Source organism: Equus asinus, chromosome 2 (assembly GCF_041296235.1).
Source record: "Equus asinus isolate D_3611 breed Donkey chromosome 2, EquAss-T2T_v2, whole genome shotgun sequence".
Taxonomy (NCBI): Eukaryota; Metazoa; Chordata; class Mammalia; order Perissodactyla; family Equidae; genus Equus; species Equus asinus.
In genome coordinates, this window is record NC_091791.1 from 58,935,566 (window position 1) to 58,950,057 (window position 14,492).

At 51.5% G+C, this 14,492-nt stretch overlaps 1 protein-coding gene and 2 long non-coding RNA genes across 3 annotated transcripts; 2 read left to right on the forward strand and 1 right to left on the reverse strand.

The window, feature by feature from the left end:
* The first annotated feature begins 346 nt into the window (after nt 1-346).
* LOC139041036 (uncharacterized) lies at nt 347-3,536 on the forward strand. Its single transcript, XR_011495504.1, has 3 exons — nt 347-483; nt 1,138-1,226; nt 3,418-3,536. It is a non-coding gene; the product is annotated as an uncharacterized lncRNA (long non-coding RNA).
* Nucleotides 3,537-4,894: 1,358 nt separating this feature from the next.
* Nucleotides 4,895-12,903, reverse strand: TYSND1 (trypsin like peroxisomal matrix peptidase 1). The gene is made up of 4 exons (XM_044756402.2): nt 11,598-12,903; nt 9,728-9,858; nt 8,473-8,658; nt 4,895-5,825 (listed from the first exon to the last, which is right to left on the reverse strand). Exons 1-4 carry the CDS (start codon nt 12,761-12,763, stop codon nt 5,608-5,610), a joined length of 1,701 nt encoding a protein of 566 aa, XP_044612337.1. The 5' UTR covers nt 12,764-12,903; the 3' UTR covers nt 4,895-5,607.
* LOC106845028 (uncharacterized) lies at nt 12,903-14,266 on the forward strand. Its single transcript, XR_006518529.2, has 3 exons — nt 12,903-13,102; nt 13,774-13,901; nt 14,126-14,266. It is a non-coding gene; the product is annotated as an uncharacterized lncRNA (long non-coding RNA).
* Nucleotides 14,267-14,492: the final 226 nt, after the last annotated feature.

Genomic DNA, 14,492 nt, shown 5'->3' on the forward strand with positions numbered 1-14,492 from the left:
GAGAGGGTTTCAGTGCGAACCCTCTTGTGACCTTTCCCAGGCAGTTCACCCCACATCCCTCCTCTCTTCCCACTCAACAGTGCCCATCACTTTGGAACTGAAAATCAGGGCTCCTTGCCTAACAAAGGACTTTTGTCTTTGAACTTCCAGGTGCCAGAGGCAGTAAGAAGGTGTGGTTTGGATGCTGAAACACTGGAAGTTCTATAGAATTTTTTTTTTTGAGGAAGATTAGCCCTGAGCGAACTACTGCCAATCCTCCTCTTTTTGCTGAGGAAGACTGGCCCTGAGCTAACATTCATGCCCATCTTCCTCTATTTTATACGTGGGACGCCTACCACAGCATGACCTTTGCCAAGTGGTGCCATATCCGCACCCAGGATCCGAACCCATGAACCCCAGGACACCAAGAAGTGGAACGTGCGAACTTAACCACTGTGCCACCGGGCCGGCCCCTGTACGGAACTTTAATGATTAGGAGGAATGGTAGGCAGATTGTCTAACATCACCGAATTTAAGAGGAGAAAGCATTGCTAGCTCTCACCCATAATGAGCTCAGCCATGAGGATGAGCCAGAGGATGTTCCCTGACAGACAACAGGTGACTTCACTGCTGGCTCCCAGGGCTGGGCGGAGCTCTAAGGTACTGGGGTCACCTCAGAGGCCCGAGACACAAAGGGTGTATCCCCACTTGAGGAAGAGTCAATCTTTAACTCTAAAGAGCCCCTGAAGTGTTTTCCTTTTCCATCTGTAGTTCCAGCTAAATTCACGAGCCCCTCCCCGAAACTGTGGTCTGGTGTAGAACTCCCAGCCACAGAAAGACTATATTCGTGAGGATAAGTTCTACTGTTGTGACAAATAGACCCCCAAATCTAATGGCTCAAATACAACAGAAGTGCATTTCTTGCCTGGGTACTAGTACAGGCTGGTGGACTGGTTAATGAGGCTGCCACCTCCGTACAGTTATCCAGGGACCAGACTGACAGAGGCCATCTTTAACAAGTGGCTTCCAAGGTCTCTTTTTAGGGGTAGCCTCCATTCCCACCAGGGGGAGGGGGAAGAGCACGGAGAAGGCCAGGTAGAAGGTAACCTTATGGGCCACGCCTGGCAGTGGCGCACCTTGCTTCTATTCTCCTTCCAGGAGCTGGAACGCACGGACACACCTCACTGAGGGTGGCCAGGAAATGCCGTCTACTGTATGCCCAGGAAGAAGGGGGAAAGCAGATTTTGGTGAGGGGCTAACGGGTGTCTGCCCTGGTGCCCTAGGTCCAGGCCTCCCTGGTTTCCTCCCTGTGCCTCTGCTTGTCTCTTTTCAGCCCCTTGCAGGCTCCTGCTCTGCCTCTAGGCCTTACACACTGGTGGCCCCAGGCCCTTCACTGCACCTTCTCGCACAGCTTCAGCTGGTAGCACCCAGCTTCGCTGCAGCCCAGACCATGGTGTAGATCCTCTCACAGCCTAAAGGAGTCCACCCTGCCCACCACTTCTCTGAAGGGATAGCCCCCGGTGTAGCAAGGCATGAGAAGAGGATGGGCCCAATCAGATATTTGCTCTCTTGGGCATTTATTGAGGAAATCTGATAATGGGGAATGTGATAAGGAGAGCTAGATAAAAGGTCAGGGAGAGAAGGGCCAGAAAGGTCTGGATGGCCAAATGCAAACTGTACTTATGAGGAAGGAGAGACTCTGCAGAGGAGGCCAGAGGGACTGAACAAAGCAGAGAAGGATACTGAGTCATCACTTACACTTGGTGGCCCCTAGAGTTTCTCCAGGTCAAGGAGCTTTCTGGCACCTGTCCAGGAGGGTCTGAACACTAAACCTGCTTTTATTTAGGTCACAGGAGTGAGGCTGTGGTTCCAAAGCAGCACTAGGAAAAGATCCAGCTTGGCAGAGCCAGCCAGCTCTCTGCAAAGGTCATTCTCCCTACTGTGGCACAGGGGGCCTGCTGAAGAGCATCTGCCCAGCCACGGGACTACATCTCCCACCACTACCCCTCGCTTCTGGGTAGGGCCAAACTCTTACCAAAGGAATGTGGGCAGGAGTGATATGTGTCACTTCTGGGCTGCAGCAGTTAAGAAGGGTGGCTTCCTTCCCTCTCCTTAATGAAGCCGAAAACCACTAGGCAGGCTTGTGTGGAAGAGTAATGGCGGCCCATGTAAGAACAGCATCAGAGCAGGGTGGCAGGGGCAGCCTGGTGGTGTTAAAAGATTGGCCACATGCAGGGGATGGAGCAAACAAGTAAATGGAGGAAGACGGAGCCATGTTTCTCACTCAGGGGAGGGGAGTACAAATATGACCAGCGGAAAGCTAGAATGAATCTTGTATTGAATTTGAATTGGAACTACTCGTGTTAACTCACGGCTTATGATATACAGAGATACAAATATACATGTAAGGTCTGTCTACCAGGAGGGCCTAGGAGCAGCAACACCTCAGCATAATAAGCACACCCAGTACCTAGATCTTGGCTTCTAAATATCATTCTCCAGTAAAAGGAATCCTGGAGAAATGGCTGATTCCAGGGAAATTGCAAGGTAAGCCTAGAACATTTTGTTTTGAAAGAAGTACTCGAAGAATGATGGGGAGATGCCAAAAGAACACAGAAGCTAGTTTAAAGCTCTCACCAGCCAATATAGGACAATTTGAGCGCCAAAATAAATAATGATAATAACAGATTATAATCCATTGAATAAAATATGAGTCCACAAAGATATAATTAAACAGAGAGAAGGGAAAGCTCTTACTTACAATAGAATGCCAACTAATAAATGTAGGAGGAATAATGAAAATTTAAAAATTGCCATCTGGCATCCATTAAAGTTATTCAGCCAAGAGACATCAATGGATGATAAATATAGTAGGAGAAAGTGGGATAAGAAACAGTATATTTACATAGTCTCAAAGTATTTCCATACAAAACACTAAGTACAAAGGAAAAAAAACAACTTTACAGTGGAAAAACCTAGCAGGCACCACCTTATTCAAATGATCAATGTTATCATCTGTAGTGAGACAAATAAACATCATAAGGCGCCCAGTAGGACAACATCACTAATGTGATATCCCAGCCAAAGATGCTCATCCTCAATCTAATGATGAGGAAGGGTGGCAAAACCCAAGCTAGGCACATTCTCTGAAATGACTGCCCTGTTATCTTTGGGAAGGTCAAGGGCATCGACCTCAAAGACTGAGGAGCTGCTCCAAGTCAAGGCGGAAGAGAGCCCTGGCAAGTGGGTGCAACTCATGATCCCAAATGAGATGTTTTTGTTACAAAGACCATCAGTGGGGCATTTGGCAAAAGTGAAACAGGGTGTCTGGGTGAAGGGTGTAGGAGGATTCTTGCAACTTTTCTGTAAGTTTGAAATTGTTTCAAGATTTTTTTTTAAAAGCAGGAATATCTTCTCTCTCCCTTCCCCCATCCCCAGCCAGATACAGAAGACCTGGCAGAGGACTCTGAGGTGCCAGACCCAATGACAGAGCCACAGAAGGAGCCTGGGTCCCTCAACCATCATTGCACGAGTGCCACCCTTGCCTTCCCGGTCAGGTACACTGTACACTGGACTTTATATGAGCAAGAAGTAAACTTCCATTGTCTTAAGCCACTGAGATGGTGGGAGTGGGACGGGGTGGGGGGATCTTTCACTGCATTATCCTAACTCATCCACTTATTCAACAGCCTGCTATACCACTCTACTTGAGGTCCCACAGACACCTCAAGGGAAACATCTTGTCCCTAACCTTGTCAGCCACTCATCATTATCCCAGTCAGAAGTTCAGGCACCATCTGACCTTTTTCTCTCTCTGCATTGCCCCACTTCCATTCAGTTCCACCTCCTCTGTCATCACTTGATCTCCATGCCCACCAGTCCTGCTTTAGCCGTCGTCTCCCTCAGCAGGGCCGTTGTAACTGGTTCTCCAGCCGGCAGTCCTACTCCTTTCCAGTTTTCTCTCCTCCTAGCAATGCCAGAACATGCACGTGGTTTCACACTTCCTTGTTCCAACTCCTACTGCTCTCAATCTGGGACACCCCCCTGTTCCCAGTCTATTTGGTAAACACCTACTCTCCTTGCGGGGTTCAGCTCATGAGTCACCTTGATGAAGCCTTGCCTGATCCTCCCTCCCTGGGCCCCTGAACATAGTCTTCCATCTGAGCAGGACAGAGCTGCCCTCCTCATGGCACTAATGGGTTGACACACCAGTCTCCCCATAACAGCCAGAGCTCCTTGATACCCACACATGCTATATAAATCCTCCTCCTCCCCTCCCAGCAAAGTCAGCCCTCAGCCCCTGCCTCCATTAATGTATTATGGGATTTCTCTCAAGCTACCTTTGCCCTCTGGACACATTCCTAATCCACAAAGGGGAGAACAACCATCACAGGTAGCACAGGCCTGGGCACAGCCGGGCACTCTATAAACACTGGCTGCCAGGCCAAAACCACCACCTTACAGGATATGCAAGCCCCACCTAGTGCTGATTGGTGTCATGAACAGCTACAAGGACCAGTCTGGCATAAGAATATCCTGTTAGATTAAACCCTGCCAAGAAAGCAGGACAGAAAAGGTGTATTTCTGGGGCCGGCCCCATGGCCGAGTGGTTAAGTTCGTGCGCTCCACCGCAGCGGCCCAGGGTTTCACCGGTTCGGATCCTGGGTACGAACATGGCACCGCTCGTCAGGCCATGCTGAGGCAGCATCCCACGTGCCACAGCTAGAAGGATCCACAACTAAAGAATATATACAACTATGTACCGGGGGGCTTTGGGGAGAAAAAGGGAAAAAAATAAAATCTTTAAAAAAAAAAAAAAAGTAAAGGTGTATTTCTGTGCCTGGCACTTTCCTATTCCCAATTCCATTCTCCAAACAAAGAGAAAAAAAGAATCTGATCTATAGAAGTATAGAGGTCCTTCTGTATGTCCTGTTTATTCCCAAACCCCAACCACACATTCCACCCTCCAAGATCCCTGAGGCCCATTTTATGGGTTGGAAAATCAAGGCACTGTGTCAGAATGCCCCTGTAGGTCAGCAACGCTTGACATACAGACCCAGGAGTCCTGACTTTCAGGAACGCTGCCTCCCCGTAGACCTGGCAGAACAGGAAGATGCTCTTTTCCTTTTGTCTCAGGTCCTCAGAGCAGGGCCTCTCTGCCAAGGTTTCCTGAGGAAGCCCCAGTGCCGTGTCAGCCCAAGTCTGACTGAGAGCAGAAAGGAGCCAAGGCCCCAGTGAAGCGGCGGCCCCAGGTGGCCAGTGGCTATCAGGAGACAGGGAACAGATGCAAAACCAGGGCTGGACCTGCCTTCCAGCCAGCATCTGTCAGGACCAGGGCTGATGTGTAGTTGTACTGGGCTCCCCACAAGGGGAAACAACAGAGCTGAGTCTAGTGCAAGGGGGCAGAGAGTGGTGGGGGCTCCAGAAAGCACCCCAAAACAAGCTGCCAGGTTGGAGACCCACGGGGCTGAAGAGAAGTTTGATCCAGTCTCCAGGGCTGAACACGGTGGGTGGTAATGGGGAGGCAGCCCAGTTGGGGCGTGCCGTGTCAGGATCCTGAGGCTGCCAGCCTCAGCACTTCTCATGGCATAAAATGGTTGCTCTTCTATCCAGAGGGGTGACACAGCCTCAGAGCTTGCTCCGCAGGGCCTCTGCCAGGGGCCGTTGCAGCCGCCACACCACCCTCACTGGCTCAGTGGCACGGTCCAGCTCACGGAGGCCGCCCAGGTCACCTGTCTGACTGTACTTCTGCAGGGCTGGTTGGAGCACTGTGATGGGGATGCTGAAGTTCAGGTGGGGGTAGGTGGCCCCCGTGTTATTGTCCCGGGTGTTGCTGGCAACGATGCCTGTTGAGGAGTCAAAGAGGAAAAGAGGGTATGAGCCAGGGGATAGATAGACAGGTGGGAAGGGAGGCCCATCTCCATGCTGGAGGCCCTACACCTGTTGGGGTCTTGAAGCCTCCTCACTGAGACAGACTGTAGGCTTCCCTTCACGGACACCAGCTCCCCACATCCTGGTCCCCCTTCCCAGCTTTACTTTCTCCTTAATATTATCAGTATCTAACACAGTTTCACTTACAGTTGTGCGCTGCTTAATGAGGGGGATACGTTCTAAGAAAGGCATCATTAGGTGATTTCGTCATGGCACAAACATCACAGAACAAATCTAGATAGTATAGCCTATTACACACCTAGGCTATATGGTACTAATCTTATGGGAACACAGTCGTATCTGCATCTGTTGTTAACAGAAATGTTATGCGGTGCATGACTGTACTTTGTTGTCTTTCTCTCCAACTAGTGTCAGCTCCCTGAGGGTAGGACTTTTGTGCCTTGTTCAGGCAGTCTCCCCAGGACCTAGAAGAGCGCCTGGCACAGAGGAGGCACTCAACAAACACTTGTTGAGTGAAAGAATAAATGAATCAGACCCACAGACAAGTTTTGTTTGGCCTGCTTAGTGCACATGTATGTACGTATTTTTTGAGACAATTTTAGACTTACAGAAGCCTTGCCAAAAGTTCCTGTATATCCTTCATCCAGCTTTCCCTTACATTAGTATCTTATGTCACCATAAAACACTTACCAAAATCAAGAAATTAACCTTTATACAATGATATGAACTAAAGTACAGGACTCCTTTGGATTTCACCAGTGTTTCCATTGGGGCTCTTTTTCTGTCCCAGGATGCAATCCAGGATCCCACACGGCATTTAGTTGTCATGTCTCCTAAGTCTCCTCTAATCTGAGTCAGTTCCTTAGTCTTTCTTTCTCTCTCATGTCCTTGACACTTTGAAGAGTACAGGTCAGTTATTCTGTAGAATGTCTCTCAATCTGGGTTTACTTGATGTTTTCTCATGATAAGACTGAGGTTATATATAATTGAGAAGAGTCCCATAGAAGTGATGCATCCTTCTCAGGGCATCGAATCAGGAGGTGTATGATGTCTACAAGCATTACTTGTGATGTTAACTTTGATCTCTTGGCTAAGGTGCTCTGCCAGGTTTCTCCACTCTGGACTTACTATTTTCCTCTTTGTAAAGTACTAAATATTTTAGGGTTATGCACATATTCTGTTTCTACTTAAACTTTGCCCACTGATTTTAGCATCCATCGGTACATCCTCCTGTGGTGTCCTAATAGTGAGCTTCTATTTCCCTCATTTCTTCTACGTTTACTAATTGGAAATCTGGAAGGAAGAGTTGTCGCTTGTCTCTATTTTTAAATTGATTTGGTTATTTATTTACATCAGTGTGGACTCATAGATATTCATTCTTTTTGGGGGGTTATAAACCAATACTATTGTCTGTTCTGTGGCTCAAGTTGTTCCATGGGAGCTCCTTCAAGTTGGCTCTTGGTTCTCTCAACATTTGACATGCCCATCATTTTGTTGTTGTTGCTAGCATTTCCTTCTTTTCCAGCACCACAAAGTGCTCCAGGCTCCTCTTGGATTGTCCCTGTCCCAGTCCTGGAATCAATCAGTTCCAGGTTCCTTTCATTAGAGAATGGCTCTTAGCAACCAAGATCTGTGCTCTTGGTGTGCTCGCTGCAGCTGGGGTGTTACTGCTTCTAGCCCTTGTCAGCAGACAGAGCTAGGATATACATATATGATATATATCATATATCATATATATATACATACACACACTAACTCATGTATACACACATCTATATTTATTTCTGCATCCACTTATCTGTGTATATATTTTAAAAACTCATGGTTGATTTCATTTGTATGCTACGGTTGAAGAAATAAGTAAATCCATTGTAGCCAGCAAGAGCAAGGTCTCTCACTGTGGGAGGAGAAGTCAGAAATTAGAGAAGGGGATGCTCACAGGAACCCTGTGTGCTGGACTGCAGTTGGAGGTATCCATATGGACTCGTGGTTGGCTTTTTTTAAAATAGATAAACAGATTTTTTTTAAAAAATGTGAATTACAAAAATTTTAAAATGGAAAGATTTAACAACTACATATTATTATTATTATTTTTTTAAAAAAAGGTTCACAGCTTCCTGTGAAAAACTGGAGAATCAGCCAGTGTGAGGCCACATTCCTTCACAAGGAGGCAACAACGTACAGGTGCTGAGTTGTGTTCACCCCAGTTCACCCTTGACTCTCCGCTTCCTGTTGTCTCCACTCACTCATTCATTCACTTTACCTGCGCAGCCTCTGTAGACTTTTGAGTTTGTGACCCTTGGACTAATCCAACTCCTGAGTGTGACAGATCAAATGAGATTAAGTGACTTACCTAAGGTGAGCAGTGGCTTAGTGGCAGAGAAGGGACCAGAACCCAGATCTCTTTCCTCCCAGCTCAGCATCCTTCCCTTCCCGCCTTCAGGAGCAAAACAGCCTGAAAACCATGGCTAACTACCTCCTGGGCATAAGGACCACCGCTTCCCAGACAGAGTGGCACCCAGGGCTGGACGCCAAGCACTCGCTAGATGGGACTGAGGCTCTGGCAAGGGGAAGCTGGGAGAGGGCCAAGGAGCTGGTTACCCAGGAGTTCTCCTGAGCCAGTGGAGAAGAGGGGTCCCCCACTGGAGCCGCCATGCACAGCACATGTGGTCTGAAGCATCACTGGTGTGTCATCCACCTGCACCACAGCTGACAGGATGCCTGTGGTCACCGAGGGCCCACAAGTCTGGCCGAAGACGCCGAAGCCCACCACAGTGACAGCCTCACCTGCCAGGGCGGAAAGGAGGGTGAAGCTGGGGAGCCCCTCCATCTGGCAGGACTCCCATTCCCCAAGCCCATCCCTGCCCTCTCCAAAGTTCCAAACCCTGTCTGTCCTTGGAGTTTCTGCTCAGATACTCCTGTCTCCAGAGAGCCTTCCCCAGGTCCCCACAGGAAGAGGCCAGGACCTCCCCTGAGCTCCCAGCACTGCCCCTACTCAGCCACTTCTCCTCAGCGTCAGGCTGTTCTCCAGCCTTGGTCCCTGCTGGACTGGGCAGTCATTTTTTAGGTTCTTACACTTAGCCACGTGCTCAATAAATGTTTGGGGAATTAATACCCATCTCCTTCTAGGACTAAGAAGTCTCCTGGTGAAAAAAAATGGGGATGAGGACTACAAAGTAGCCACCTTCCTTTATCAAGTACTTTGAAGGCACGGGGCATGGAGCTAAGTGCTTTACAAGCAACATTTCACCCAAGCCTCACAACAGCCAGGAGCAAGGAGCATTAGGCCCATTTTTCAGATGTGGAAACTGAGACAGGGCACATTAAGTTGCCAGTCCAAGGACACAGGGCTAGTAAATGGCAGGAGATGCCAACTCAGAGAGCCCGTACTTTGTCATTATATGACATCACATCCACAAAGTGAGACCTCTGCTACTTCTATGGCAGCAACACGGAGCCTTTTGTTAAATCATGCCATTGGAGCCTCAAAAGCACGACACCTCTCCAGCCAGTCTGCAGTGTTATAAGGAGCCCCCAAGGCTCAGCACATCCAGACTACACTGCTGCAGGGCCTCAGGAAGAGGTGTGCCTGAGCCTTCCCCGGGGATTCCTCCTGCCTCCCAGCCCCTTGGGCATGCTGGGCACAAGCAGGGAGGCCTCCAAGAGCAGCCCGGAGCCAAGGACTACAACCAGAGGATTTCTCGCCAGTTTGATGCCGCCCTGACTCATTAATCTAGGAGGGGTAGGAAGGGAGCTGGCCTAGGGGACTGGCCCCTGATCTGCAGGGTTGGAGGGCCCCACGCTGACTTTCCTTTCCGAGGCCCACCCCACACCAGAAGGCACCTTTGCTCTTTACCTTCATGGAAATGCTCAGCAGGCACAGGCATGGGGATACCATCTAGGTCCTCGTCCAGGCTCACCACGGCTATATCATAGGGAGATGTCTCCTGGGTGGCAAATACCACATGTCCCCAGATCATGGCACTCCTGGGAGCAAGGAAAGCAAAATGACAAGCTAGCTTTCTGACCCTTTAGTGCTGGAAAGAAGCAAGATGAGTGACGGTAAGTCATGGACTTGAGAGTCAAAAGATCTGGTGTCAGGCCTGAAACCTACCAGGCAGCAACTCTGGGCACGTCACTGAAACATTCTGTGGTATTCCCAAACAGGCTTTACCAACTGTAGAGTACTTCTATGTAAAGGTGCCTGGCCCTCAACACTATCATAGACACCTGCCACCTAGCGAGCACTGTGGGCCAGGCCTGGTGTTAATGCTTTATGAACATCATTCCATTCAGTCCTCACAGCAGCCCTAGGAACTGGGCACTGATATTATCTCCATTTTAGATAGTGCATTTGAGGCCCAGAGAGGTTGAGTAACTTTCCCAAGGTCACAGAGTAAGTCATAGGAGCCAGGGAAAACATTCCCAGTATTTTCCTTCACTGCCTCATTTGATACTGACAATCCTGTCAGTTGGTGGGGCAAGTATGATATGATTTCATCCCTCTGGGCCCTGGTTTACATAGATGCTAGCACTTCTATAGCTCTTACTATGTGCCAGGCTCTGTTCCAAGACTTTACATGTCAACTCATGGGGAGGCAGCTTAGACAGATTAAGTGACTTGCCCAAGATCACACAGGGGATTCCTGCTACACACTCTGCAGGGGTAGCTTCCTGCAGACCTGGTGATTTCCCTAGAAGCAAGAGTGTGGGGGAGTGGGGGAGAGGTTAAGGAATTGGGGGCCACACTGGGAAATTCTCATCAGTCTTCCCTATAAAGTCATGGCTGTCCTGTGGGCTGCCAGTGTGGACCTCTATGGCAAAGCCAGGCTAGGCTAACCTCAGAAACTCAGCGGAGAGATCTGGAAAGGCCTGGGCTGTGAGGCTGGGTTGAGCCAGGTACAGGAGAACATCAGGCATTAACACCAAGGTGCTTTGCTTTGGCCAAATTAAGCACCTGGGACTACAGAGAAAACAGAACGAAGAGGTACTGGAACAAGAAGCCAGGGAGCCAAGGTCACTGCACCATCAGAGCAAATGGAAGTAAAGGAGGCAAGAGTGCTTTTCCCGACAGAGAGGGAACAAATGACTGTCTGAAGTCCCAAGCCGGCTGCCAGGATCACCCAAAGTTTGTTCAAAATATATCTATCTGCCCCGGCCCTACTCCCAGTCTAATTAGGTGGAATCCCACACCTGTAATTTTGATGCAGATGGACAGCTCTGGTCAAGATCTAAGAGAGAAATCAAGTAAGAGGGGCAGGCCCCTCTCATTACCGCAAGAGGGTAGCATCCTGGGCCCCTGGGACCTCACTGCGTTTCAGGGGAGAGAGGGCGGGGTTAGGAAGTCTCCACTCAAAGGGCCAGTGGTGTGTGGGTGTAGGGCTACGAGACAGAGAAGTCGTGCAGAAGGAATTCAGACTGGGAAGGGAGCTCAAAGGTGCCCAGGCGCGGACGCAGGGACGCCCCACAGTTCTCAAAATCAGAGCTGCTTGGTATCTTGCCCAAGCCTCATTCACTGCCCGCCAGGAGGCCCAGAATCCCTTACACTGGGATTCGGGGTGCCAAGGATGAGAGAAGGGTCCCAGGTGTCTACCCACATTACACCACCAAAGCATCAGCGTCACGCTAGAAGGCCTCCATAATCCTCAGAATGATGACCCGAGACCTGAGATCCAGACCTCAGACCTGGTGAGGGGGTAGAGCGGGAGTAACTTTGCGGGCCTTACTTGGGGGTGGTGGAGCGCACCAGAACCCTGGTCGCCTCCCGAGGAGCCACATGCCGGCAGGTCACCACGAGGCGGGGCGCCACGGCCACTCCGGAGCCCCATACGGTGCTGCACTCCACCAGCACGGCTGCGGTTGCCCACGGGGGTCCCGGGTCTCGGAGGGGCAGGCCCCACGGGGCACCCATCTCGGGCGGCAGGAGGGCAGCCAGGGCCGTGGCGCCGGGGTGCAGGCGGCCGAGCGCGGCTCGGGCGGCGCGGAGGAGAGGGGCAGCGGCGCAGAGTAGGGTGAGGCCCACCCACTCGCGGGCCTTCCAGCAGAGGGGGGCCGCCACTAGCGCCACCAGCGCCCCCGCGGGCCGCGCCGCGAACACGCCGCCGCCCTCTGTGCCCGGCAGGCAGCGCGCGTCAGTGAGCAGCAGCGGGCCGGCCGAGTTGCTGAGCACGCCCCGGCTCAGCGTGTTGAGAAAGATGTCCGGGCAGAAGGCCCCGAACGGGGAGCCGCAGGCCATCAGCGGCGCGCCCTTGGGCACGGCCCCGAGAGGCGCCACGGCCACGGCCGGCCCGCGCTCCTCCGCCTCCTCCCCATGACCCGGCCGCACGCGCAGCAGCGCGAACCAGCCCAGAGCTCTCAACTGATCCTCCTCTTCGTCCTCCGACACCTCGTCGTCCGGCGCCGCATTCGCGAAGTGCCACTGCTCGGCCGCCTCGCCCCCGAAGAGGCGCGCGAAGTGGGCCCGGAAGGCCGGGCAGCTCAGCAGCAGCAGCAGCTCGGCGGGGCGCGGGGGCCGCAGGGGCCGCCCGCGGGGCCGGGCCGGTGGGCTGGGCTCCAGGCCGGCGCAGTGGGGCGTGCACAGCCCGGTGCGGCCCCGCTCCGCGCGGCCTGCGGGACTCGCGGCCGTTGGGCCCCACTGCACGTGTAGGCGCAGGTCGTCGCCGCAACTGTCGCCGGGCAGGAAGGCGGCGCCCGCCGCTGTCAGCGCCCCACTGCCGGCCCGCAGGAACGGGGTGAAAATGCCCCCGTGGCACAGCACTAGGCCCGGCCTGCGGCTCAGGATCACCCCGCTGCAGCTCCACGAGCCCGCCTCCGGCTGCCCGGCCCGGAAGGCGCTCACCACGCAGCCCGCCTGCTCGGCCGCCCTCATGGCGGGCCCCCACTGTCGCCCCATGGCCTCCAGGATAGTGCACACCGGCTTCGCGGAGAACTAGGGGGCGAGGGAGGACCCCGGCCAAGACCCGCCGACAGCACGCAGCGCCGCCCAGAGCTGGAAGCGAGAGGCGCAGGCACTGACTCAGGCGCACGTCTTCCTTGTCAGGCTGGATTGGCTGAGCCCCAGCTGGCCCGGCCCGATTGGCTGGGCACGGGGCAGAGTCCCGATTGGCTGCAGAGGCTGACCCCACCTTTCCCCGCCCTGGTTTAGGCTACCTGTGCAACGTAGGGGGCGAAGCACTCCCGGAAGGACGAGCCACGGGAATGACAGGCTTGTGGCTTTACCGGGAGACGGGAGGTGAGCAGGTTTCTCGGAACCCAGTCTCTTCTCTGTTCGCTGGGCTGCGGGAAGGGGAACAGAAATGAGCGCTGACGTGGCTAGGCTTGCCCAGGCCATGACAGGACCTGTCAGCATCCGTCCAGGTCTAGGCGACATTCAGCCCCTAACCCCTAGGATAATACGGGCAAAGAAATCTTTGGCAGATTCGGTATTTTGAAATGTTGAAAGTAAACCCTACGGCAATCCACTAGGGGACATGGAGTTCACGAGATTACGTCTAAGGCCTTTTGATGCCAAAGCCCACCGACAAATCTCATAGAAACTGGATTTGCTCAAAATGAAAGTGCCCTTTAAAATTGACTATGACGAACAGTAACTGAGGTCAAAGTTTTTAATTATACAACCCTATATTTTGCAGTATGCACATTTAACATGGCATTTATAACCACCAACCAGGATTTATCTAGGTCCGGGGCCAAAAGCTTCTCCTGTAAAGGACCAGAGTGTAAATAGTTCAGTTTTGTGGGCCATACGTTCCTGTCTGAAATACTCAACTCTGCAGTTGTAGCATGCACAAGCTAAAGGAATGAGGTGGCTGTGTTCTAACAAAACTGCACTTATAGACAATGAAATTTGAATTTCATATAATTTTCACGTCACAAAGCAGCATCCTTTTTTTTTTCTCACAGGCCATACAAAAACGGGCAGCAGGCCAGATTTGGACCACCAGCTGTGTTCTGCCATCCCTGATCTAATCTAACATAAACGTCCCGACTTTCCCAAAGAAGTATCCCTGAGGACACAGGAGCACGAACAAGTATGTTTTGGGCGCTTCAGGCTATCCCCAAAGCAGTCACCACAAGCTAGACATTTTACAAAGGTCTGTTTATCACTCTATCACTAAAATACACATTAATTTTTAAGATTATTTTAGTATTTATGTCAGCATTAATGAAAACAATATCCAATTATTACTTAAATTATCTAACTTTTCTGCCTCAAACTTTTAAATAAAACTAATGCTGCTTGGTGTATCCCCAGCACAACACAGGGCAATGCTCGCAATGCTCCCAGGGACTCAAGTCTGAGAAAGGCAAATGACGATCCATTACAGTGAAGTAGGTCTGAAATTAGCAGTCTTCCCAGAGGAGGCACCATCCTTTAAGTTCTGTAACACAGAAGATGGCTTGATCGCAGTAAAACCTCTTGACTACCCCTACTTCCTGGCAATTAGGAGTTTCTCTCTCAAGCCCCCAGCATGAACTGTTATGCATCAGACTGTGTGTGTTTACGGCATCACAGTACAGAGTCCCAAGTCACGGCCAACAGCCAAGGTAAGACCCCTTGAGTGCTGGACTCAGTTACTCCACCTTTAATTCTCATGTTCCACACCAAACTTGGACACAAA